This window comes from Trichosurus vulpecula, chromosome 2 (assembly GCF_011100635.1).
Source record: "Trichosurus vulpecula isolate mTriVul1 chromosome 2, mTriVul1.pri, whole genome shotgun sequence".
NCBI classification, from domain to species: Eukaryota; Metazoa; Chordata; class Mammalia; order Diprotodontia; family Phalangeridae; genus Trichosurus; species Trichosurus vulpecula.
Genome location: NC_050574.1, coordinates 335,116,632 through 335,142,980, shown reverse-complemented (window position 1 = coordinate 335,142,980; position 26,349 = coordinate 335,116,632). Strand labels below are relative to the sequence as shown.

Sequence of the window (26,349 nt, the reverse complement as noted above, 5' to 3'; positions counted from 1 at the left end):
ATCTCTCTGTTCTCTTTCTCTCCCTCCTCCGCCTCCAACTGCCATCAATTCTCCAACCTCTAGTCCAATACAGTCCTGGTTAGAAAAAATATTTTATACTTCTGCGACAGGTTTAATAGATTGTTGTACTTCCTATTGGTTGCTCAAGTTTTCCCAGCAAGCATTGGCTCACAATGGAAAGAGTATTGACGTGCCTGACCTGCCACTAACGTGCTGTGTTAGTAACTAACTGTAAACAGTTAGGTGGTATAGTGGACTAGACTAGGAGTCAGGAACATCTGAGTTTGAATCATTTCCCAAACTACCAGCTGTGAACAGACCACTTCTCTGTGCCTCAGTTCTGTATATTCTTCCCGAGAAATCTCCTAGCTTATAGTTTAAAGTACAATTAAAGTACTCCAAATGAGTTTGGACATTTACAAAATTGTGTTTTCCTCATCTGGGGAAGATAACAAACAATCCATCTCCCCGATGAATTCAAGTGATGGGAAAAGTAGTGATCCTTGGTTCAATATGAAAAAAGGACATTAATTGAAATTGAAGCCTGAGAGTTCAAAATTCAAATTCCCTTGATCCTTTACCTTTTTCAGGACCCTGAAGGAAAAAAAAAAACAATAAAATTACTTTGAATTTGCAGAAATTGGGCTTAAAATTTTAATACTCAATTGTTCTGGGTGTTAGAGAAGCTGCTAGGTAGAACAATTAATGTTCTTGTTGCTAATGGGACTGCCACTGATATGGAAGGGATATGGGTGGTAATTGTAATCTCTTCCTTCTGAAGAAGAGGTATAATGGCTAGAAATATTGAGATGAGGTTAAAACTGTGGGAGTTCATTTTGTATAGTAATATTTTTGTTTTTGGCCGGGCAGTTGGGGTTAAGTGACTTGCCCAAGGTCACACAGCTAGTACATGTGTCAAGTGTCTGAGGTCACATTTGAATTCAGGTCCTCCTGACTCCAGGGCCAGTGCTCTACTCACTGCGCCACCTAGCTGCCCTGAATAGTAATATTTATATAGTACTTTACAAATACTCTATTTGATCCTCAATGAATGGTTTGTTTTGTTTTGTTTTGGGGTGGGTTTTTTTTTCTTTGCCCTTTTTACACTTGAAGAACTGAGACAGGTTAAGTGATTTTCATGTAGACCTTCCTTAGTGTCTAAGGCAGGATTTTAACTCAGGTGCCAAGTACAGTACTATTCACTATCACTCCATTTTCCCAAAAGGAAAAGAAAGGTGAAAAACCACTGGAAAAAACTTCCCGGCAATTTTAATGGAGAACCTATTAGCTACCATGTAGGAACATGAGAAAATTAATTTGTGCTGTGGCGGAAGGCTTTGTAAGAGAGCTCGGGATTTGATTTTGGCTTTGAACACTGATTAAATTTGTGTGGGTGAAGAGGAGGAAATGCGAAAAGTGGAGCAGAAGAGATGCAGGATGATCCAGTGTTAGAGAAACCTAAGGAGAATATCAGCTAGATGACCAGTGATGCTGTCCCATTCAACAAAAAGGACAAGGAGGTTGAGGCTAAGATGACTTTTTTATTAAGTGTAGTTATACCTCATTCTAAATATAAAAGTTTTTCGCACGGATTAACCTCAGTTGGATAGAGACTGGTAAATAACTACATCTCTGAAGCATTTCATTTGGTTGAATTTTTTATTACCCAAACAACATACATTATCTTATGAATGTTGAAAAACCTCTTTATTAAAATGAGATTCTTTCTGTAGTACCCCTCTGTGGGACCCACTTTGGAAAGGTAAATTCTCTAAAACCTCCAAATGAGTATGGTAGAGACCATTGCAGTAAATAGGTATAAAATAACTCCCTCGTATCGTCTGTTCACAAGTCTCTACTACACATTTACATTTTGCATTAATCTAATCCACCTAGTGAAGTATCCTCTAAGCTTTATTTACCTTTCAAGTAGGGGCCATCTCCAGTCCTGATCTGTGTCTCACCACTGGACCCAGGTGGCTCCAGAGGAGAAAGTGAGGCTGGTAACTTTGCACTGCCCTCCCTCACTTAAATCCAATTCGCTTGGAAGTCATGGCATCACCTTCCTGATGTCATAGTCCTCTTTGAAAATGAAAGATAAACAAGACCTTTCAAGTATAGTATATATATTGGTGGGTGTATACATCTGTTTGTTTGTGGAGTAGAAGAGAATTATGTATGGATGCATGGGAGTGTAATGAACAGTTCTCTCCTAGGACCACTCATAGGTTCTCCATTTTTTTTTCCAGTGGTTTTTCACCTTTTTTTTTTTCCTTTTGGGAGCAGTGATTCCCACGCTCTAATTCCTTTTTTCTCTAGACTCTCAGTTTATGCTGGCTTCTTTCCAATCATGGAGCAATCATTAATTTACAAACAAAATGTGAACCAGTGAAATGTCAGTCCAAAATCATTATAACTTAGTATGAAGATTACATGTCACAGAGAAGTAAGCTGCTACATAGAAACATTGAATTTAATATGATTTTTTGAAGTACTATTATATCTGATATCCGGCAGTTGCTTCCTGCTTATATTCTATCACTTAATTAATTTCCACTTTTACTTTTTCCCACTTAGCCACCTACCTTCCCTCATTTTCTATTTTCCCTCTTTCCTATCTATATACCTACTTAACCTCACCATATATTTGATTGCCTACTATGTGCTTAGCATTGCTAGGCACCATAGGAGATAACCAAAATATATAGAAATTCCTACTCCTTCCAATGTGTATTTACATATATGTGTGTGTTTGTTAAATGTGTGTGTGTGTGTGTATACACACACACACACACACACACACACTTGAGGCGAAATCCTAGTTTTCAGTCAGCAGGCATTAAGTGCCTCTTATGTACCAAGCACCGTGTAGGTGCTAGGGACACAAATACAAAACCTTTCAAAATAGTTCCATTCTATTGTAATGAACAGCATGGGAAATTAAATTAGACTGTTAGTGAATTCGAAAGTTAAAATGTGATTTGAACACATTAGGAGAGTTAGTCAATATGCATTTATTAACAAAAAGGGACACGCAAAAGTTTCCATGACACCCAGAGAGCCTGTAACGTAGCTTTGGCCTTCCAGTCCTCATCCTTGACTTCTCTACAGCTTTTCACACTGGATCACCCTCTCCTTGAAACTCTTTTTTTCTAGGTTTTCATAACATTTCTGTCTCCTAGTTCTCTTCAGGTTATGCGTAGTAATCATGGGTGCTCCCCAGGAGCCCTCTTGGGTCTTGGGCCCTCTTCTTTTCTGCTATATCACTTGGCAGTCTCATCAACTCTCATGAATTAAGTTATCATTTCTGTGCTGATGATTCTTAAATCTGCTTCATCCAGCCCTAGCATCTCTGTTAACTTCCATTCTCTCACGTCCAACTGCCTATTGCACATCTCAAACTGGAAATCCTTAGACCCCTTAAACTCAAAATATCCCAAAGTGAACTCATTTTCTTTCCTCCCAAACCCTCTCTTCCCTTCCAAACTTGCCCTATCGTCGGAGGGTTCCCCGACCTCTTGATCTATCATCCTGAAATCTGCATTCTCACCTTCCATTTCCAGTTTGTTGCCAAGGTCTGTATATTTGGCCCTTCATAATGTCTCTCAGATGTGCCCTCTTCTCTCTAACACTGCCACCACTCTCACTCAGGCCTTCCTCACCTCATTCTTGAACTATTGCAGTAGGGTGCCGGTTGGTTTCCCTGCAGTCCATCCTCCATTCACCTGTCAGAGTGATCTTCCGAAAGCACAGGTCTGACCATCCCACACCCCATCCCCATCCCACAAAAACTTAGTAAACTGCAGTGGTGGCTCTCTAACACTCACCTGCAGGATTAAATCGTCAGTTACACATTCATACCTTGCCCCTCCTCCCTTCCTAGTCTGATTACACTTTATACCCCCTCACATCCTCTTCCCCCAGTGACACTGGCCTCCTGGCTGCCTCAGACAAGATACTCCCATCTCCTGACTGTGCCTGGAATACTCTCTCTTCATCTCTACTTGGCTTTTCTGGCTCCCTTTAAGTTCCAGCTAACATCTCACCTTTTACAGGAAGCCTTTCCTGATCTCCCTTAATTCAAGTGTACCTTCCCTCTGTTGATTATCTGCATTATATCCCTCGTATGTACATGTTTGCGTATTATCTTCCCCATTAGACCGTGAGCTCCTTTAGAGCAGGGACTGGCTTTTGCCTTTGTATCCCCAGTGCTTAGCAGAGAGTAGGCGCTAAATGAATGTTTATTGACCGACACACTGATTTTGGCCTCTTGACCCTGTGCCATGGAGAAAAGTAATAGATCAGGTATTTCAAGTGTTTTTGGTCTCACAGGTGATTTTATGAGTGTAGAGAATATGCTAGTGAAGCACCTCCTCTTATGCAGATCTACAACTGTTCTGCCATAATAGTTTTACCAGTGTCAGTTGCCTGAGGGGGTCTAACCTTAGCACTGAGAATGTCTTTTCCAGGGTCATACAGCCAGTGTGTACCAGGGGCTGGATTTGAATCCAGGTCATCTAGGCCCTCTTTTCACTAAACCATACTGCCTTTCACTTATCTACATGTGTGTGTGTCCATGTGTAATTGTCTAACCATACTGACCCTCATTTTCCTTATCTTTAAATGAATGGATTGAACTAGATCAGCATTGCCCACATTTCTCCATGGTACCTTGGCATTCCATATATTAGGAATAAAGAGTTCTATAAGAAAGTACCAATCCTAGAAATATTTTTCTTTCTAAATGTGAAATTATGCATCAAAAATATTATAAATTACAGAACCATTGCCAGATTGAATTGAAAGAGGGGGTATCCTCATTGTGTGTACCCTTACACCAATAAAATTACTCCTGCCCAAGACCCTACCCAAGCTTATTGAATTAAATTGACTCTCTAAGGACCTTTCCAACTCAGACTTTCTATGTGTATGTGTATCTCTTCCGGAGTGCAGATCATTCATCTCAAACTTGAATTGTGGACAAGGTTGGGAGTGTGAAGAATTATGAGAAGATTCTCCAACTTTAACCAAATGTAGGGTAGGATTGGAGACAACGAGGATATTTTGATGGAGATGGGTCAAAGTTGAGTCTGGCTACAAGACTAGCTCCTTTTCCCCAATCACAGCAGAAAGAGACATGTTTGGCAGTGCCTCTTCTGAACCCTAGAATGTATTAGGAAGAAAGAGGTAGCAGGCCCAGAGCAGAGTGGCCTGTGGAGTGAGTGCAAGCTGGGAATGGATGCACCTTCATTAAGCCTTGGAGTTGAACGGTTCTATTTTTATTGTGATTCACAAAAGTAAAATTCTTGACCTGAAATGTCTCAAGAACTTTGTCCTTCTGAGGCTTTTTTAAAAAATCAAATTCAGAATTGCTGATCATTAGTATTTCCTTTCAATCTTCTTTATCATGTTGAGTGATTAATTTTCTTTTTGATATGATTACATAGAACCTAAAATTACTTCTGTAATGTAGGCCTTTAGTGTTGATTTCACTTTGTTTTTCAGTGGAGTTTTTTTGTAATAAGTATATAAGTGTTATATATTTGAATGTGATTTTTCTAAAAATTAGATTCAGAAAGCCTCTGGTATCTAATTTAGGATCTCAGTAAGAAAAGCTTGTGTAATAGGCATAGCTGTGACAAGGAGGCTGTGTTACACAGTGTATCAATGGATTTGGGGTGACAAGCCAAGTTTGATTTCTTGTGTGTCTATAGGCAAGTTGTTGTACCTCTCTGGGGTCTCAGTTTTCTTATCTCAACAAGAAGGTTGGACCAGATGATCTCTATGGTGCCTTCTACCTCTTGATATATGGCATTATGATCCAGTAATTCATGTTTATGTGAGTTACTCATTCTTTGTTTTTACTCTTCTCAAAATGAGTTGTATGGGTCATATTCATTTTTTTCACATATTCACAGGCTCCACCCCTACCCCTATCCCCACCTTGCCCCCCCCACCCGCCCCAACACATTTTCCTCTTTCCTTTCTGCTGTCCTTTTTGGATATGATTCCTCTGTCTGAACCTTGCCAACTTCCGCTAGCAGCATCAAAAGATGAATGAATTACATATCTAAGCTAATTAAATTTGCTTCTATTTCTTTTGTGTGAGTTATGATTTGGTTCATGTTACTGACCAGAAAGGTTTAGAAATGAAAACTTTCAATATCCACTTCCAGTATCCTCCAAAACAAATCTAAACTGAAGTTATTTTTTTAAAAATGACCTTGGGGGAAAGTGCGATTGGTAAATCTGATTGACAAGGCTTTCACAGACAGTAGTGACATGTAGAATTATACATAGCCCTTTCTCTAGTTTATAGGCTATAGGTCATAGAATCATAGATGTAGAAGTGAAAGAAGAGACTTCAGAGATCAGGTAGTCTAGTAATTCCCACCTAGTCCAGGATGAGGACCCCATTTAGTGCTCAAAAACTTTGTAGACCTTCCCATTATTGTAATTGTACAATAAGTATCTATTGACTAAGAAAATGTGGATTCATAGAAAGTTCTTGCAACAATTCTGAGACTTTCAGGTTAACTACTAGAGGCTGTTACCATGTCTGTGTCTATATAAACAGTAAGTATCTCCTAGGAGCTAGGATTCAAACCAGGTCTTCTGACTTCAAATCCACTGTTCTTTTCAGCTGTACCAGTGGTTCCCTACCGTTTATGTTTGTAGGTCTCCATCATCATAGTAGTTGTGCTTTTAGTATATTAGAGAAAATACATAACAATGACAATCTACTATGAATTCAATAATACTTCTAAATGTATTTGTTTCACTATGCATAACAGTATGTACATTTGAAAAATAGTGAGGTGTTTATGTGTGAGCCATATTGTTTCCAGTAAATGTGTGTACTTATTGTACTGAATCATTTAATGAGGGCCCTTTACAACAGTTTCATGGACCATAGGCTATGCGAAAGGAAATGTAAGACAGCCACCTAAGATAGTATTATTTAATTTGTACTTAATTTTTTTTTGAACTAATCAACACCCCCATTTCCCTAATAATACTTGCAACTTTGTGTTGTCACTGAGTTTCTTTGGGATGTTAACTATCCTTAATAAAATTTAAAACATTTTGGAGATTGAGAAATAGATTTTAGGAAGGGACCCATTGGGTGTCAGGTGTCTTGCTATTTATGACATTTGGAGGTGCCAGGACTATGGGGAAATCTCTACAGCAGCTGGAGGAGGATCTCAGAGTATACAGGAGAAAAGAAAGGTGAGCCTGGGTCAACACTGTACAAACCGAAGTGCTGTAATAAATATGCCATTTTAGCTTAAGTCAATATGATACAGAGTTCAAACATAGCAATTCAGGCTACCTCTCAGTAAACTTTCTATCCTGAGTGCTCCATTGAGGTGGGTGGGTCCCCAAGGTCAACGCCTTGAAATTCTAATCCCTTTTTACCATCCCTTTTCCTTAAAGGAAGATGTTTCCACCTTTAGCCTAGGTGGCCATAGAGAAGGAAGAGGTTATAGCTCTCTCTCGGACCTTTTCCCTTCTTTTGCTATCGCACTTCCATTGGTCATTTAATGAGAGCCAAGAGACAAGTTGGAGAATAGGAATTTTATTTACTCAGGTATGTGATAAGGGAAAAAGAACCCTTTCCTTTATCTTGAATTTCCTAGGGTTATTTCTGTGCATTGTTTCTGCCTTGGGATTGCTCTGTCCTCTCTTGGGGGCCTTCTAGATGGGGAGAGACTACAGTATGCCTGGTTGGAGAGGAGGTAGTTTTAGAGTGTTTTGCCAGTGCTTCAGAAAGGGAGTGGGTCATCTGGGATTACCTTCTGTTTTAGTTAAAATTAAGTACTCAGTGAGGTAATCAAAGTATGTATAATTTTAAAGGCAGCCTTGGTCAGTCAATTTCCCCTTTTCAGTTCATGAACCCCACCCCACCCCCCACACACATATATACGTTCATACACACACACACACACACACATATATATATATATATATGCTCAGAGGTTAGCATTTTGCTGGGGGGGCTCCCTCATTGGAAGAGTGTTCGTGTGATTTGGAGAGGGGAGATTCTGGGTAGCCATTAAGGAGCCCTTCTGGCTTTGAAAACCCAGATGTTGGTGCTTCTCTCTCTGGTAACTATGTATGTATTGCTATGGACAGTTAGAAGCCCTGTTCCACTTGTATTTCTGTTTGTGTTTTCTCTGAAGTTCAGGGTACTGACTTTTCCCCTGAACTAAGTGAATGATGTATGTATGTTTAATTAAAGTGCAATTGTAAACCCCATAAAGTTGCTTTCCTTAGAAAAGCAGATCAAAGAACCTGTGATAGCAGCCCTCCTGTCTGCTGGTGTTATTGGCCTTACACCTCCACAGCAGCTGCAAGCAGCATTGTTCCTACATAGGCATTGAAGATACAAAGGCAAAAAGTAAATAATCACAGATAATTTAGCTAGATTCTCTACCTATATGCCCATCACAGAAAAACAGGTTATTGCTGTCCCCCCCAGTAGATCAACAAAACAACTGAAATGGTTAGCGAAAATGAAGGAAACAGCCTCCAAGGGAGAGATGTTCCAGCTCTGGTTCACTGATGTTCCAATCTATAGATGACAGGAGCTTCCATTTACATAGGCATTTGCTGTTTTCTAAGGCCTAGATATTGTCATTTAATCCTCTCAACCCTTACCAGTCTTATGCCCTGTAAGTAGGGCAAGTAATACTCCCATTTTACAGGTGAGAGAACTGCTGAGCTTCACAGAAGGGAAGTGACTCAACCAAAGTCACAGTCAGTCAGTGGCAGAGTTGGTAAGGAACTCTAGGTCTTCTGACTCCAAGACCAGGGCTGTGTCTACTATGCCACACTAGTCCTCTACAAACTGGTGCATATTTGGGGTGGTGCAGACGCTGAGATGAAAAATGGGATGACGAGAGTTTTTGTTCTTCATTGCTTAGAAATAACTCTTAGTTATTATCTAGTGGGTCTACTAGAATATTCACGTGGTCTTTTAGGTAAAATTTTTGCCCAATGATATTTCATAAACAAGATTCCATTGGTGTAACAATTTCTGCTTAACTGAAACTAGGGGTGGGGAACGATAGTCCCTGACCATAAGGAGTTTACAGTCTACCAAGGGAGATAAGATATATACGTAGAAAAATCTGATACTAATGAGGTAGGCCTTCATCATCTGCTGACGTGGTCAAAAAGCATTTGAGTAGAAATCCCCCCACTGTCCTATGCACTCTGAAAACCTGGTGGACTGGAAGCATCTGCTTACAAGGCACAAAACCCACTACCAATTTCCTCGATCCTTGTGCTTTTGCATTGCCTGTAAAACTCTCCAGGTTATATTCTCACTTAAGCAATTACCCCTTTTGGCCAATTGAATTGACCTACTGGAAAGGGTTCCCTAATTGCAGAATCAGATAAAAAAAAAACATTAGGTTTATTGGTCTAATTCCGCTGAACTCTAAAGTGGGAAGGGAACTATGATTGGTTTACCATTCCTTTTTTTAATCGATTTTATTGATAACCTTTGTTATTACATGATCTAGATTTTCCCCTGTATCATTCCTCCTCCCTGAGAGCCATCCTTTAAAACAGAGAACTTTGGGGCAGGTAGGTGGTGCAGTGTAGTAAAGTACCCACCCTGGAGTCAGAAAGACCTGAGTTCAAATCTGTCCTCAGACACTTGACACACTTACTAGCTGTGTGACCTTGGGCAAGTCACTTAACCCCAATTGCCCTGCCTTGCCCCCTCCAAAAAAAAATCACAGAAGTATAAGAAAAATATTTAAATAAAACAGAGAACTTTTAGAAAAAGAAAATGAGGAAGGAGAGAAGAAAAAATTCGGCAAAATAGATCAATAGTTTTACCATTTAAAAATCATGAGCAGAATTTAGTTAGACCTCATTTATGCCTTCTTTTATGTGAGGTAAACATGTCATAATTAATGACCTGTTGCTGTATTACTTTGTAATCTATACATCTAATAATAATTTGTTGTTGTTAGTTGTGTTCTAGTCTTCATGACCCCATTTGGGGATTTATTAGCAAAGATACTAGAGTGGTTTGCTATTTCCTTCTCTAGCTCATTTTACAGATGAGGAAACTGAGGCAAACAGGGCTAAGTGACTTGCCCAAGGTCATATAGCTACTGTCTGCTGCCAGATTTGAACTCAAGAAGATGAGTCTTCCTGACTCCAGGCCAGGTGTTCCATTCACTGTATCACCTAGCTGCTTTATGTATTACTTTTTAATGTATTACTATTATAGTTTTATATACTACCAGGGCTTTGCAAAATATCCTTAAGTCCACAAAGGAAAGCTCCCATGTTCCTTATGAAAACCTCAGGAAGAAGAGAACACTTTGAGACTGGGGAAGTGGGGCACCTAAGCTTTGCCTTAATGGAAAAATTCTGAAAGTCAAATGTTTCTTAAAAATTTTTCTTAAAAAAGTTTTTAAAAATCAACACAGGTCCAGAAGATATTGTTATACATGACAGTACTGTCTTTGTGACTGATTATAAAGCTGATAGCTTCTCCACCTTGCCTCATTTGTCCTAGAACAAGCACTGGCTTCAGTTTTTCCTCATTAGTAAATCAGGATAATACTCCTTAAGTCACTGTGGAAATTTTCCTTTATACTTTGTTCCTTTTTTTTCCTTTTTTCTTTGAGAAAGTATAAATATTGCCTTGTAATCTTAGTCCCTTTGCCCTTGCTTTTTCCAGAATGTAGGACATGACCAGGAACATCTGACCCTTCCTCAGGAGGTAATTAAGTCTTTTGATCACCTGCTGCCATGTGAACTTAAAATAGAGAAGGAAAAGCAAAGTGCTGCAAAGCAAGGCTTTTACTTCGAAGTATAAATAAGAATTATTTTCCAGGTCAAAGTTGAGCCTCAACAGTCTTACTACTTAATCCCTCATGGCTATCTGCAGGCAGTTTTCCTCTGAAGATGGCCCCAAATTTAATTCTCTGAAACATTTTTCTTCTTTTTCCAGGAAACTGTCTGAGATTAGGTGAAAGAGAAGTTTTCCCTTCTCTCAGGCTGTCCAGAAAAGGAGATTTGAAGATGATGAAAGGATTTTGTACAAAACCACAGGAAAATTCAAAAGCACAATCTCAGACTTCAGGTAAAGTTGGATTAGGCTATATGAGTAATGTAAATTTTACTCCACTGGTACCATACAAACAGATCTAGGCCTTGCAGCAGTCTCCTGGCTAGTTTCTTCGTTTCTAATCTTTTCTACTCAGACTCATCACTGTTACTAGATTAAATCTAAAACACTACTTAACCCATCAGCTCTCTCTTAGCAGCAAACAAGTTCTTCCTGACTACTAGAGCAATATACCTCCTCGGCCTGCCTGACATTCAAGGTCCCCTCTGTCTTACCTATTCATAACTTGATTGTGATCAGTTCAGTCTCCATGTCTCTTATACATTCTTTGTTCATTACCTCTGCTCATGTTCTTTGTCACCTCTTTCAACCTCTTCACCAATCTAAATCTTTACAACCCAAATCAAGATTCACCTTTTGAATGAAATTTAGTCCTTAGACCAACTATTTAAATTGAAGTTTTCTCAGACTAAATATTTAAACTTGTGGTCTCTACCTGTTTCCCCCCACTTAGAACCATTCACTCTAACCCCCTGAAATCTGTTTTTCCTATTTTACTGAAGATGTTTTCTCAAAGTCCTCTGAGGACTCCCAACAACCTTTTCTCCCTTCTTATTCTGACCTCTGTAGCATTTGATATAATGATTATTCCTTCTTTCCTTAAACTTTTTCCTATCTTGACTTTTCATGGCATTAATTAATCTAGCCCTCGCCTCTCCATCACTGTTCTTCTTTCCTTTGCTGTCTTCTTTTCCCATCCTTTAATTTGAAGTTATTTCCTAAAACTCAGTCCTTCATTCCCTTAAAAAAATGCCTTTAAAGAATTCACATTCTCTTATGACTTTAGTTATTTCCCCAGATGATTTCCAAAAGCCTTGCTTCCAAGCCCTGACTTCTTCTCAGAGCTCAAACTTTAAGACTCAACATATTATTTTAACTTCCATTTTTATACTTAATTGCTTGAATTCATCTAAACACAAACACGATCTCCCATTTTTTAAAATTTCTTTCGTCTTCTGAATTTCTGTAGCATTTATAGTAAGAACCATAAGAATAACAACTCATGTAGCACTCTGATGTTTGGAGGAGGAAGAGGATACCATGGGAAGAGAGTGCTGCTGGTGGGTTCAGTTCCCACTTTGGGCACATTACCATCTGTGAAACCCTGGGCAAGTTAAGTAATTTCTCAGAACCCCCAGGCAGCTAAGACCAGAAATTGCCAAATAATGGCTAATCTGTACTGGTAGAGGGAGTCCTTCCACAGAGGTTTCCCTGTGACAGTGAAATCATAGGTCTGGCCCATATAGAACTCTTAATGCCTGTTAAACCTAATTGAATACTATGCCAGAGCATGAAGCATATTTGCTCCCAAACCTACACCATTGATTTCATCTTAAATGCCTCCCTCATCTTCTTCCAAATCTTTGTCCATACTTGAAATTGCATCTTAGGTCCTACCACTTCCGTGAAGTCTTCCATCACCATCTCAGCCCGTATTGATCTCTCCTTCCTATGAACTGCCTCACTCATCGTCCAGCTTGCTCCTTTGATTTTGAATCACATGTTTTGTGACATTGTGTTGTTTTTTTAACTTTTCATGTCTGCATATATAGCTTGCCTTTCCAACTAGACTATGAGCTCCTTACAGAGTACCAGGATGATGTCTTGTATTTTCCTGCATAATGCCTCTTATGTAGCCATGCATATAGTGGGAGACTAATAAATGTTTGTTGAATGAATGAATGTCTCCTATCAGGGATTTTTCTCTTATTCTAAATTTAATTTTCACAGTCCGCTTTTCACCTCAGTATAATACACCAGCTATACATCATCTGAAAAGACATTAGAAAAAGATCAACAAGTATTTATTAAGTGCCTGCTATGTGCCATGCTCTGTGACAAAACAGATATTATCCTATCCTGTACAGATCATTGTGCCTTCATGTCAAGATGGCCACAGACAATTCTCTTAGCCCTACTTGAAAAAAGACATAACAGAGCTGGAGAAAAACTGTAGTAGAACAGTCAGATTATTCAGAGGGAGGAAGAAGCTATCTGATAAGGGCACAATAAAAATAAATATCTAAAAAAGGTAGGCAATATTAACTCTGGGCTCTGACCTAAAAAAGTATGATCAGTGGAAAAACTCATGAAGGGGATGATGAAGTTTATGAAAGATTTGTTCCCTAAATCCTGAACATCGGGATGCAGGGATGCCCCATGGAGGTAAGAACAGAATGAATTTAGGTTATATAAAAGAAATACTCTTAACACAACAGGTGGCAAACTTAAAAAAGCTTTTTAATCACCAGAAGTGGTTTAGGCTGACAGTAGAAGTTGAAAGGTTTAGGTAACCCACGAGGATGCTAGATCTACAATAAGTTATTAAAGGGACTGTTTTTAGCATTTTGTGGTTAATTCCTAAGAGGACAGTTCCCTTCCACAAAACATTCTTTAGTGCCTCTGTCAGAGAGAAAACTTAGGGCCAGATGAAGCAGTGGATCTGATCTAATTAGCCATTCTTACTGAAGCTGCAGTGTTGTCCTTTCAAATTAAAGACCATTATTTTTGTGGTTGACTACTCTTAAAATTCTCCATGTGATAGGCAAATTTTTGCATGATTCTGGTAAGGGAGTTTCTCTGTTTTATGAGAACTGTGACTACATTATATCCTTTTTGTATGTAATTCTTAATTCTGGAAGGATCTGCTCTTCAAAGTCTGCCTTTGTTCATCCTCATTAAGATAATGCTTTGGTACTTCTTAATATACTTGTATGTTATTATATAGTATTATATATGTTAGTCTGTGTATGTTTGGTCCCCCTACTAGAATATAAATTCCATAATGATAAGGATGAGTCTTATCTAAACTTTGTATTCCTGTAGCACCTAATACCATGCTCTGAAAACAATAGGTACTTAATAAATGTTTGTTGAAGAAGTGTCAAGTTTTATGCTCCACTTTCTTGACAGAATCCGTGGATAAAGAAATCAACAAGTTTATAAGATGCTTGTCAAGTGTAAAGCATTATACCAGGTGTTAAGGTGGATATAGCAAAATGGTAGTACACCAACCCTGTCTTTGAGGAGTTTACAGTCTAGTTGGGAAGATAACACAGAAACATATAAAAAGTTAAATGGCAATACAAGTTGGGTTTATTTGCTGTGATCTTGAGTTTCTGTTCTTGCTCCCTTTCTGTTACTATCTCTCCCATGCGTAATATATATATATGTGTGTGTGTGTGTGTATATATATATATGTTTTATTGGGTAAATAAGCCTTTTCTTTCAATGGGAATTAAGAAGGGAATTATTTAGGACATTCTTCCCAACCAGGTCTTAGCTCTGGGGTAGCTCAGTGTTCCTTCTAATGAACATTTCTAAGTTAACATTTCTGAAAAAATATGTTTCAAGATATGTAAGCACAGCTGATATTATTGTTTGAGCGTTTATTTGTCACCATCTTTACTAAATTAGAGAGCCTTAAACCTGAATAATGTGAGATTTCTCACTTGTATTTCCACAGAGGTTTATAAATCTAGAGTGCCATTACACAAGCCTACTCCCTGGGAAAAGAAGATAATGATCTGGTCAGGCCGTTTCAAAAGAGAAGATGAAATCCCAGAGACGATCTCGTGAGTGCTAAACTCAGAATTTTAAAAAGGTGGTAGATAGACTTCATGACCCCAGCTGTATGTCAAGTGCTCTTTCCTACATGGTATACATGGTGTCCTCCACATCAAACACTTGAATACTTGCTTATGTTGGTATGAGGGGACTAAAACAGAAGCACAGAGCCGCTGGCCTCAGTACTAAACCATGTTCTGAGGCATAGGTATCTAACCAAGTGCCTCATGAGTCTTACAGAGACAATCTTATGGTAGAATTGGAGTTCTGGTATTTTTATGTCTTTTCTTCTGTTAACCTTCTCTGCCTCTTCTCTCCCCCATCTCTTGTAGTCATTCCTAGTGAGTTTTTATAATAACAGTTCTCATTTATTTAGTGCTTTACAGTTTATAAGGCACATTTCTCACAACAACTTTGTGAGGCAAACCGTGCAAATATTATTTACCCATTTTACATGTGAGGAAATGGAAGTTCAGTGAAATTATGACGCACCATCAGGCCAGTTTCTTTGGTTTGCCAGAGTTACTTAACTCTAGTCAGTGAAGACTCAGATGAATTACTTGATTTGGTACAGAGGACCACTGGGAGTGAGAAGACCTGAGTTCTAGCTTCCTTATGCCACTCCTTTGATAAATAATTTTGTGTACGTCTCCTCCAGGCCCAAAGAGGTGGTTTCTTTGTTTTTAAAACAAACAGACCTTTCATGTATATGGCACGTCTCATTTTTTTAAATGTACTTTTACATTATCTTAGATGACTCTCACAACTCTAAAGTAGGTAAAAGAAATATTATTTTCATTTTATAGACAATAAAACAGGATTACAGGGCTTAACTGACTTTTTTTTCGGGGGGAGGGGTTGGGAGCTAAGGCTGAAGTTTCAGGGCTTTTTCTGTGAGACTACCTTTCATCAGGACCATAGAAATGTCCCTGTCCCATCTCTAGGAGATCACTGTCCTGGTTGCTTACAGTGGTTCTGGCTTTGTTGCCATCCCCTTTCCTCTTACTCATATGCTTATGGCTAGCTTTTTGTACAGTTCTAAAGTGGATGAAGTCACTGTAGTTTCTTTTTTTTTTTATTTTTTTTTTTTTTTCAATGTAGTTTCTAATAGGATTCTTGGTAATTATTCAGTCTGGTACATATATTTGTTGGGTACATGGGAGCTGGGTAGTCAGCCTCCATTCAGGCAGCCATCTGAACTGGGAAATATTAACCTTTTAAACTTTCATAAAGCCTAGCACAGTTCTGATCAGGTAGAAAGTATTTGCTAAATATTTGTCAATTTGTAGTCTCCCTTTTATAAAATAATGGGGCTATGTTGATAAAGAAATGGCTAAACAAATTGAGTTATATCAATAAAGAATATAGTATAGGAAACAAATGTGATTATCTGTAATGGGGGTAAGCTAAAAGCCTTCCCATAATATCAGGGGTGAAACAAGGATGTCCATTATCACCACTATTACTCAATATTGTACGAGAAATGCTAGCTTTAGCAATAAGAGAAGAAAAAGAAATTGAAGGAATTAGAATAAACAATGAGGAAACAAAACTATCTCACTCTCTTCAGATGATTTGATGGTATACTTAGAGAATCCCAGAGAATCAACTAAATAACTACTTGAAATAATTAACAACTTCAGCAAAGTTGCAGGATGTAAAACAAACCCATAAACCCATATAAATCATCAGCATTTTTATGTATTACCAACAAAGCCCAGCAGCAAGAGATAGAGAAATACCATTTAAAATAACTGTAGACAATATAAAGTATTTGGGAGTCTGCCTGCCAAGACGAGCCCAGGAACTTTCTGAACACAATTACAAAATGTTTTTCACACAAATAAAGTCAGATCTAAACAATTGGAAAAATATCAATTGCTCATGGGTAGACCAAGCTAATATAATAAAAATGACAATTCTACCTAAATTAATTTACTTATTTAGTGCCATACCAAACTACCAAAATTATTTTGTAGAACTAGAAAAAATCATAACAAAATTCATCTAGAAGAACAAAAGGTCCAGAATATCAAGGGAATTAATGAAAAAGAAACAAGGGAACATGACCTAGCCATAGCAGATCTAAAAATATTACAAAGTAGCAATCATCAAAACTACTTGGTACTGGCTAAGAAATAGAGTGGTGGATCGGTGGAATAGGTTAGGTACACAAGACACAGTAGTCAATGACTATAGTAATCTACTGTATGATCATCCAAAGACTCCAGTTTATGGGATTAGAACTCACTATTTGACAAAAACTGCTGGGAAAACTGGAAAACAGTATGGCAGAAACTAGGCATAGACCAACATCTTACACCATATACCAAGATAAGGTCAAAATGGATGCATGATTTAAACGTAAAAGGTGATACCGTTAGCAAATTAGGAGAGCAAGGAATAGTTTACCTGTGTGAAATCTATGGAGAAAGGAAGAATTTATGACCAAACAAGAGATAGAAAACATTATGAAATGCAAAATGGACACTTGATTACATTAAATTAAAAAGGTTTTGCACAAACAAACCCAACCTAACCAAGATTAGAAGGGAAGCAGAAAGCTAGGAAACAGTTTTTACAGCCAGTATCTCTGATAAAGACTACATTTCCAAAATATATAAATATGTAGAGAAATGAGTCAAATTTATAAGAATACAAGGCATTTCCCAGTTGATTACTGGTCAAAGGATATGAACAGGCAGTTTTCAGATGAAGAAATTAAAGCTATCTGTAGTCATATGAAAAAAATGCAAATCGAAACAACTCTGAGGTACCGCTAACACCTATCAGATTGGCTAACATGACAGAAAGGGAAAATGATAAATGTTGGAGGAGATGTGGGAAAATTGGAAAACCAACGCATTGTTGGTGAAGTTGTGAACTGATCCAGCCATTCTGGAGAGCAATTTGGAACTATACTGAAAGGGTAATCAAACTCTGCATTCTCTTTGATCCAGCAATACCACTACTAGGTCTGTATCCCAGAGAGATCATAAAAAAGGGAAAAGGATCCACATGTACAAAAATATTTATAGCAGCTCTTTTTGGTGGCCAGGATGCCCATCAGTTGGGGAATAGGTGAACAAGCTGTGGTATATGAATGTCATTGCATTATGGTATTCCATTGAATACTATTGTGATGTAAGAAATGATGAGCAGGTAGATTCCAGAAAAAACATGGAAAGACTTACATGATGATGAGTGAAATGAGCAGGACCAGGAGATCATTGTACGCAGTAACAGCAACATTGTGGGATAATCAACTAAGACTGACTTAGATCTTCTCAGCAACACAACAATCCAATACAATTCCAAAAGACTCATAATGGAAAATGCTATCCACATCCAAAGAAAGAACTATGGAGTCTGAATGAAAATCAAAGCATACTATTTTCACTTTTTTTTTTGTTTTTGTGGCTTTTCCTTTTTGTTCTGTTTCTTCTTTCACAGCATGACTAATGTGGGAATGTTTACATGATTGCATGTGTATAACCTGTATCAGACTTCTTGCCATCTTGGGGAGGTCAGATGGGAAGGGAAAGAGGGAGAAAACATTTTGAACTCAAAATTTTATAAAAAATGAATGTTGAAAACCATCTTTACATGTAATTGGAAAAAAAAATATTATTTACAAAAAAGAAACAAATATGAAGAATTTAGAGAGTAGGGAAAGATTTTTTTCAAATAATGCAAAAATAAAGTAAGCAAAGTTAGATAAGTAATATATACAACAATGTATATTAAAAAAAAACAAAATTAAACTGAACTGTGTAATTGTATTGACTAGGCTTTGCCCCAGAAAAGAGCTGAGAAAATGTACCTCCCACCTTTCATTGAAATGTGGGTAACTGAGTATAGAGTGTTGCATATTCTGTCAGACCAGATCAATGTTTCATATTGATGTTACTGAACTTTATTTTATTTAAAAAAAAAAATCCTTGGCACAAGGGAAGGCTCAGGTTGTGACTGAAGGGAGAGATATACTTAGAAACGAATGTCATTTAAAAATTAAACCATCAATAAAACAAAAGAAAAAAAGCAACCAAATCTAATTTAATAGGGGCATTCTGCTATATCATATTTTAAAAAAAATTTTTGTGTCCTTGACCCCCATGGTAGCTTGGTGAAACCTATGGACCCCTTTTCTGAATAATGTTTTTAAATGCATAAAATACATAAGATTACAAAAGAAACCAAAGGTTCATGAAAATAAAGATAAATTTTTTTTTCCCCATCCAAGTCTACATACTCTCCAGAAATCTATCCACAGATTCGTTGGGGGATCGTGTACCCTTGGTTAAGAGCCCCTGGACCGAATTATTTAGAAAGTCCCTTTCAGTTTTAAATCCTACTCTCCTATGATTCATTCTTAAATAGAGTGGATTTAGCCTTTGGGGTTTCCTAATGTCCTTTGCTTAGATTGCAACATTCTCTGAGAGTGTCTATTTTAATACACCTTTTATGTGGATATATGCAGTCATTATAAAATAATCAGAATTGACCTGTTTGACCGACAAAAAGTCTTAAGTATCTCTGTTTGACATTCCCTAATCCTTCTTTCAAGTGGCCAGGTTCGCCTACCAGAACTTATTTTCCTAAATAAGTTTTTCAGCTCCTTTTTCTGTTGTGGCCAGTTAACTGACCTCTGCTACATGCCATGTATGATAAATAACACACTGCTTTTTGCTAGAAAATTAGTGCATCCATCTCATTGAATCTTGCTTATTTCTCAAATGTGATGGGAAAAAAATCAGATGTTTTTCCTCCATTGGAACACATTTTGCGAGCAACATACAGGTACTAGCAAACTGATCCATTCTCACAGCTTCTGATTCTCATTTCTGGAAGAAAAAGCCCTGAGCATTGCCAAAACTTTTGACAGTGTCTGAAATTTTCACTTTTAGGCAACTGGTACTCTCTAGACTTGGGAACATCATCTGTTCTTGTTCCAGGCTGTCTCACTAGCTTACTTGGTTTAGGGAAAAGTTAATTAACTGTTAGGGACCACGCTTCTTTCTTTTAAAAAAATTTTTTTGAGAGCTTTTTTTTTAACGTTTGCATTCCAATTCTGTTTCCCCTCCAGACCCTCTCTCGTCAACTGAGAAGGCAAGCAATATGATACCCATTATATATGTGAAATCATGCAAAACGTATTTCCATATTAGCCCACAAAAAGCAAGAAAAATAAAGAAAATGAGAAAATTACACTTCAATTTGCACTCAGAATTCATCAGTCCTCTCTTTGGAATGGATAGCAGTTTTCATCATGAGGTCCTTCTGAATTATCTTGCATCATTGTATTGATCAGAGTAGCTAAGTCTTTCATAGTTGATCATCATTACAGTAGTGCTGTATCCGATGATCTCCTGGTTCTATTCATTTATTTTGCATCTGTTCGTCTTTCCAAGTTTTTCCAAAATCATCCCCCTTGTCATTTCTTACAGCACAGTAGTGTTCCATAATAATGATAAACCATAATTTGTTCAGCTGTTCCCCAATTGATGAACATCTCCTCAGTTTCTAATTCTTTGCTACCACAGAAAGAGCTGCTATAAATATTTTTATACATATAAGTTCTTTTACTTTATCTTTGGGATATAGACCTGGTAGTGGTATCCTGGATCAAAGTGTATGCACAGTTTTAGCCCTTTGGGCATAGTTCCGAATTTCTCTCCAGAATGGCTGGACCAATTCATAACTCCACCAGCAGTTCATTACTGTACCTGTTTTCCCACATCCCCTCTAGCATTTGTCATTTCTGATATGTGTGAGGTGGTACTTCAGATTTGTTTTAATTTGCATTTCTCTAATCAGTAGTGATTTAAGCATTTTTTCATAAGACTTTTTTTCATGACTATTTTTTCATATGACTTCTTCTGAAAACTGCCTGTTTATATCCCTTGACCATTTATCAATTGGGGAATGGCTCTTATTTTTATAAATTTGACCCAGTTGAGAGATGCCTTTATCAGAGAAATTTGCTGCAAAATTTTTTTTATATTACTTCGTGTTTATGGTACCTTAGCAAAATGTAGTTTCTCTGGTTATCTCTTTTAATTAGGCTTATTTTTGCTTTTGCTTTGTCTGAGATCATGATTGCTATCCTTGCCTTTTTTACTTCAGCTGAAGCTTAATAGATTTTGTTCAAGTCTCTTATTTTAACTCTCTGTGTGTATGCATGTCTTTCTGTTTCAGATGTTTCTTTTAAACAGCGTATTGTTGTACCCTGGCTTCTAATCCATTCTGCTATCTGCTTCCATTTTATGGTTGAGTTCATCCTATTTACATTCATAGTTATGATAACTGTGTATTTTTCTCCACCCTAGTTTCTTTTGTTTATCCTTTCTTCTCTCTCTTCCTCTCTCTCTCTTCCCCTCCCCCCTCCCTCTCTCTTTCTCTTCCACCCCTGGCCCCAAGGAAAGATAAACTATTTTATAGATCAACACTGGTCATTTTGGACCAGTTACACAGATCATTCCAGATGATAGCCAGGTCTCACTGGTCTAAATCTGCTGTCAAGGTAGTTGCTAATCTAGTGAGAATAATGGACTGCAGAAGACCTGGGCTTCAGTCTTGGCCCTGACACTTAAACTAGCCAAGGAACAATAGTCACTTAGCCTCATTGAAGCTCACCTTTCTCATCCACGAAATGAAGATGATAATGCCTATATCACTTACCTTACAAACAGTTTGTAGGATCAAATGAGATAATGTCTATAATGAACTTTATAAACATAAGTATTTTTTTTAGACTTTGAGCTCATACTGTATTAGTGTTTTGTATTGTGTGTGGAGTTTTATTGAAATGGCCTACTTTCTCTGAATGTTCTCTAAATTGTTGATACATTGGCAGTTCAGTCTCTTGGAAAGAATAGAACAAGACAGATCTAGATTCTTGTCCAAACCCACCACTGCCCTATCCAAGATTACGTATAAGTTCTTCATCTTTACAAATCTTAATTTCTCTAACTGCAAAATGAGAATATGTCTATCCCTGTTTCTATAATGTTACTTTGATACTTCTCCTATGACAGCCAGAATATCATGGTATAGAGCTGACTGGCAGACACCCATTTGTCCCAGTAGGTGCTGGGGAGAGGTTGCCTTTGTGTTTGCTGACAGATAAACTAGCCACAGACTTGCCCTTCTGCATAGTTCTGGGATCAGTAGACACAAATCCATGTGTACACAATTCCAAAATGTGAATACATGCCACCTTGGGAAAATAAAGTATGGATTAAAGATTTGTTTTTCTTGCTATTAATATTTCTATATAGGTTCTGCTTGTCTTGCTTATTCATATAACTGGAAGATAAATGGAGGCTCTTTAACCTTATTCTCCTTATTGGGTTTCTTTTTTAAAGTAGATTATAAATGTAACTCACCTTTTTTATGCTCCCCCCAATGTCAGAGATGTCATTTTGTAGAAGAGAAAGTCAGGAGAAACATGATAGCTGCCTTCAGATGTCTGAAGGGGTGTCATGTGGATGAGGAAATGATTATTCCTCAAAAAAGTATTCCACGACTAATGGAAGGAAGATTTCAATTTAAGATGGGGAAGAGCTTTCTAACTATAAGAACAATCCAAAAATGGAATAGCCTACTTTGTAAGGTAGTAAACTCCCTGCCTTTGGAGATATCCAAACAGAGACTGAGAAACTGCTTACCAGAAATGTGGTACAGGTGATTTGTCTATTAGAAAGGGGGTTGGATTATATGCTCCTAAGATCTTCCAACTCTAGATGCCATGATTATTCTACTTCAGTCAGAATGGTCTTCTTTGTTGAAATACCAACTAGAAGTTTGGTAGACTTTAAAAGTCAACATGGTGTGATGGAAGAAATGCTAGATCTGGAGTCAGAGGACTTGACTTCAGTTCTCTCCTTTTTAACTTCATGTGTGACTTTTGGCCTGTCTGAATGTTGACCTCATTTGTCAAATGAGAGGGTTTAACGTCTCTTCCAGCTCTGAATCTGTTCTCCCGTGACCTCACTATAAGAAACAGTTTCCTAATAGCTATCCAGAAATGGGATAGAATGCCTTGTGAAACAAATTCTTCCTTTATTAGAGTTGTTGGAGGAGAAGGTGCACAGCCACCTGTCAGGGATGCTGTAGAAAGTGTTTGTAAGAGTTCAGACTTTAGGTGTCTTTTAGCTCTGGGGTTTCTAGGATTGTCTGGTGTAAAAATGGCCCATATGTTGCCTGGTTCTTGTACAAATTGAATTATCTGGTCTCATTTTTTAGGTTTGAGATGCTTGATGCTGCCAAGAATAGGGTCCGGGTCAAGGTCAGCTACATCATGATTGCCCTGACTTTACTGGGATGTGCCTTTATGGTTTTTCAGGGAAAACAGGTAAGTGTAGATTTTCCCTCTGCATCTTATTTTCTGTGCTGAGTTTTGGAACAAACATCGATCTGTCCTGTAATAGCCACATAAAGATGACTGTTTTCCATCAGCCAGAGTTCTGACCCCCAGCAGGATTTGGACATGGGAGAGGTTCAAGGGCTGGAGTTTATGCTATTCATCTTCCTTCCTCATTCCTGAATGTGCTTAGTGTCTGGTGGTTCAGACTTCCCCAAGGGTACCAAGACATATGCATCTCCCTTCACCAAACTTTTCTTAGCTTTGAAGATGGTGGAGGAATAAGCATGCAGAGAAGTAGTGGGACTATAGTTAACAAAACCAAAACTGATTGAATTTGCTGTTCTTTATGACTCCTTTCTGGTCACCATGAGAAAGAACTGCAGTGCTGTTCTAGAGCCACGAGCTTAGTCTGCTCTTAGGACTTTGTGCCAGAGGTGTCTTAGATAGCATCTCAGTTAGAGTTTCCCACACTGTTCCATGTAACCTTGTTCATTCACTGGGGTTCTATAACAAGATTGCTGGTGATAGTTTCCCTTCTTAAAGCAGTTCTCAAAATGTGGTCCATGGACCCTGAGAACCGTTTCAGGGGATTCAAAGAGCTCAAAACTATTTTCATAATAATGCTTAGGTGTTAATTGCCTAATGAAATATTCCTTTCTCAATTTACTTGTCTGTGTGAGGCTGGAATTTCTTCATATACGTCAATCAAAACAATATATTGAAAAAGATTGAATGCTGAAGCAGATAGGAGAATCCAGCTGTCTTCTATTAAGTTAGACACTAATGAGATTAGCAGAAGTATGTAAAACAATAACATTCTTCTCATGAATTTTTTTGTTTTGGAAAATATTTTTCAGAGAAATATATTATTATGTTATATAATATTAAATATATTATTATTACATTATTTAATGTTTTAAAATTAATATTCTTGAAAATTTATGTTTTAATTTCTAATAGTAAATATCAAGAGATATAATCCACATAAACAAAAGCTATTTGGGATCCTCAGTAATTTTAAAAGTGTAATGGGGTAGATACTGAGTCCAAAAAGTTTGAGAACAACTGTTCTAACATATTGACCTAAATTATATATTTACACCAATATATGTATATACATCATATATAATTTTTCATTATGAAACTATCTTAATTGCCATTTTTCCTCTGAAATTTCCTTTATCATCAATATTTTATTCCCTCATGTCCTCCACATCAGCATTTATACCTTTGTTTAATATATTTCAATCCCCAAAGTGTTCCACAGCCAAATTACTTTGGGAAATTCATTGGTATAGTCCAATTCATTTTTCTCTTTGGCTGGATGCTTTACTTTTCCAACATGGTCTAATATAGTAGTTAGCAGATGAGTGTTTCATAAACTTTAAAGGAGAGCTATTATTAACATTTCATCACTTGAAGGAGGTACTCAAAATCCTTAAGCAGATTGTTTTCAGTTGATGAACACACAAGTTTTGTGTTACTTTAAGATAAAAGTCTTTTTTTTTCTTTTTTCTTATTAGTATCCCCAGTACTTTGCACACTGCCTGGCACGTAAATGTTTATTTGGTTTTTAAAAAATGTGATAAATCCTCATATTGCTCCACTAAATGCTGCAAATTCCAGTATATAAAGGTCTATGTTAGGTCTCTTTACCAGTTAGGTCTCTCCTGTTTGCCTTGTTCTCTTTGGGATAGAACAAGGATCCAGAAACAGCCTGTTATGTATGGTTCTTCATTGTAGATACAGTTTTCTGTAATTTGCAAGAATAACCCAGAACAGTTGAAAAATGACAACAATCAAGTGTCATTTAACTCTCCTTCCATCACGTCTGTCAAGAAATTCCAAGCTTGCTTAGTTGGACTTTGTAAACAATTTAACCTCATCCAGGAAAAGAGATAACCTGATCACCTTTGAACTCTAAACTGTTTCAGTAATTCCAGGTTCTTCCCTATCGGTATTCATGTACATGGAGGTTTTTACTGGGCAGCTCCACAGTGCACAGAAAGCTGGGCCTGACGGCAGGAAGACTTCCTGAGTTCAAATCTGGCCTCAGACACTTAGTGGCTGGGTGACCCTGGGCAAGTCACTTAACTGGGTTTGCCTCAGTTTTCTCATACTGTAAAATGAGCTGGAGAAAGAAATGGATTTTACTGAGTTGTCATCAGTGCGTTGTATTTTTTTTTTTATTTAACACTTCCTATATATACTTCCATGTATCCCTAAAGTTCACATACTTGCCTTTTTTAGAAATCTGAAGTTGTTCTGTTGTATCTATTGAACATGGCCTTTCCCCAGATGTGATCTATTTGGGATAGTTTCAGTTTTTCACTTTTATAATTAGCACTGCTGTGAATATCTTGATGTGCAACCCTCCCTCATATTTTTGGTTTTCTTGTGGCATTTCCCCAAAATTACAAAATAAAAAAATCATTAAGTTTTGTGGTCCTTAAAATGAATTGATAAATTGCTTTTCTTTTTTTTGTTTGTTTTTTTGAGGGGGAAGGCAAGGCAGTTGGGGTTAAGTGCCCAAGGACACACAGCTAGTACCATGTGTCAAGTGTCTGAGGCCAGATTTGAACTTGCGTCCTCCTGACTCCAGGGCCGGCACTCTACTCGCTCCGCCACCTAGCTGCCACTAAATTGCTTTTCAGAAAGTCTCCAAACATTTTACAGTCCCACCAAAACAGTATTTAAGCAGCCCTTTTGTCCCCACAGTTCTGTTATCATTGCTTTGAGCCTTTCAAAGTAATTTTCCCTCAGCAATATTTTTTGGAACCAGGGCTTTTATGTCTTCAGTCATAGTAATTCTTAAATATTTAGCTTTCTATTATTTCACCAATGTGGATATTCTCTCCACTAACAAATATAACCTTTCTGTGGTCTTTGAGTGTTACATCCAAAAAATTCATCACCCTGCAAATAGTTCATTGATAAGCTCCTCCAGCTTTTGGTAAGCTAGACCTTGGAAATGTTTCTACATGTATCAGTGATTCTCTGGCCTCTGTTGTCTGAGGGCCAGTTATATTACATTTTACCCCTCCCCTAGGGCTCTCTAGTACCTTTAAGAGAGTTGGGGAGGATCTAGATTCTGCCCCTGGCTTCAGCTCCCACAAATTGTGTTCTCTCGGTTTTAGAGGTCTAAGCATCCTTGTTCCGTTTAAGTCAGATCAGCTTTTACAAAGAAATATTTATTTCAGAGGTAGAGCAAAAACAAACATCTCCCCTCCAATATCAGGGGGTATAATCCCTCCCT

The 26,349-nt window shown here is 37.7% G+C and overlaps 1 protein-coding gene across 1 annotated transcript in view; it reads left to right on the top strand.

Moving 5' to 3' along the window:
- Window positions 1–26,349, top strand: part of FAM162A (family with sequence similarity 162 member A) — a 39,214-nt gene that overhangs the window by 9,268 nt on the left and 3,597 nt on the right. The window contains exons 2-4 of the mRNA XM_036745796.1: window positions 10,982–11,113; window positions 14,625–14,733; window positions 22,973–23,081. Coding sequence (XP_036601691.1) covers window positions 10,982–11,113; window positions 14,625–14,733; window positions 22,973–23,081 — 350 coding nt within the window. The remainder of the gene's footprint in view (window positions 1–10,981; window positions 11,114–14,624; window positions 14,734–22,972; window positions 23,082–26,349) is intronic.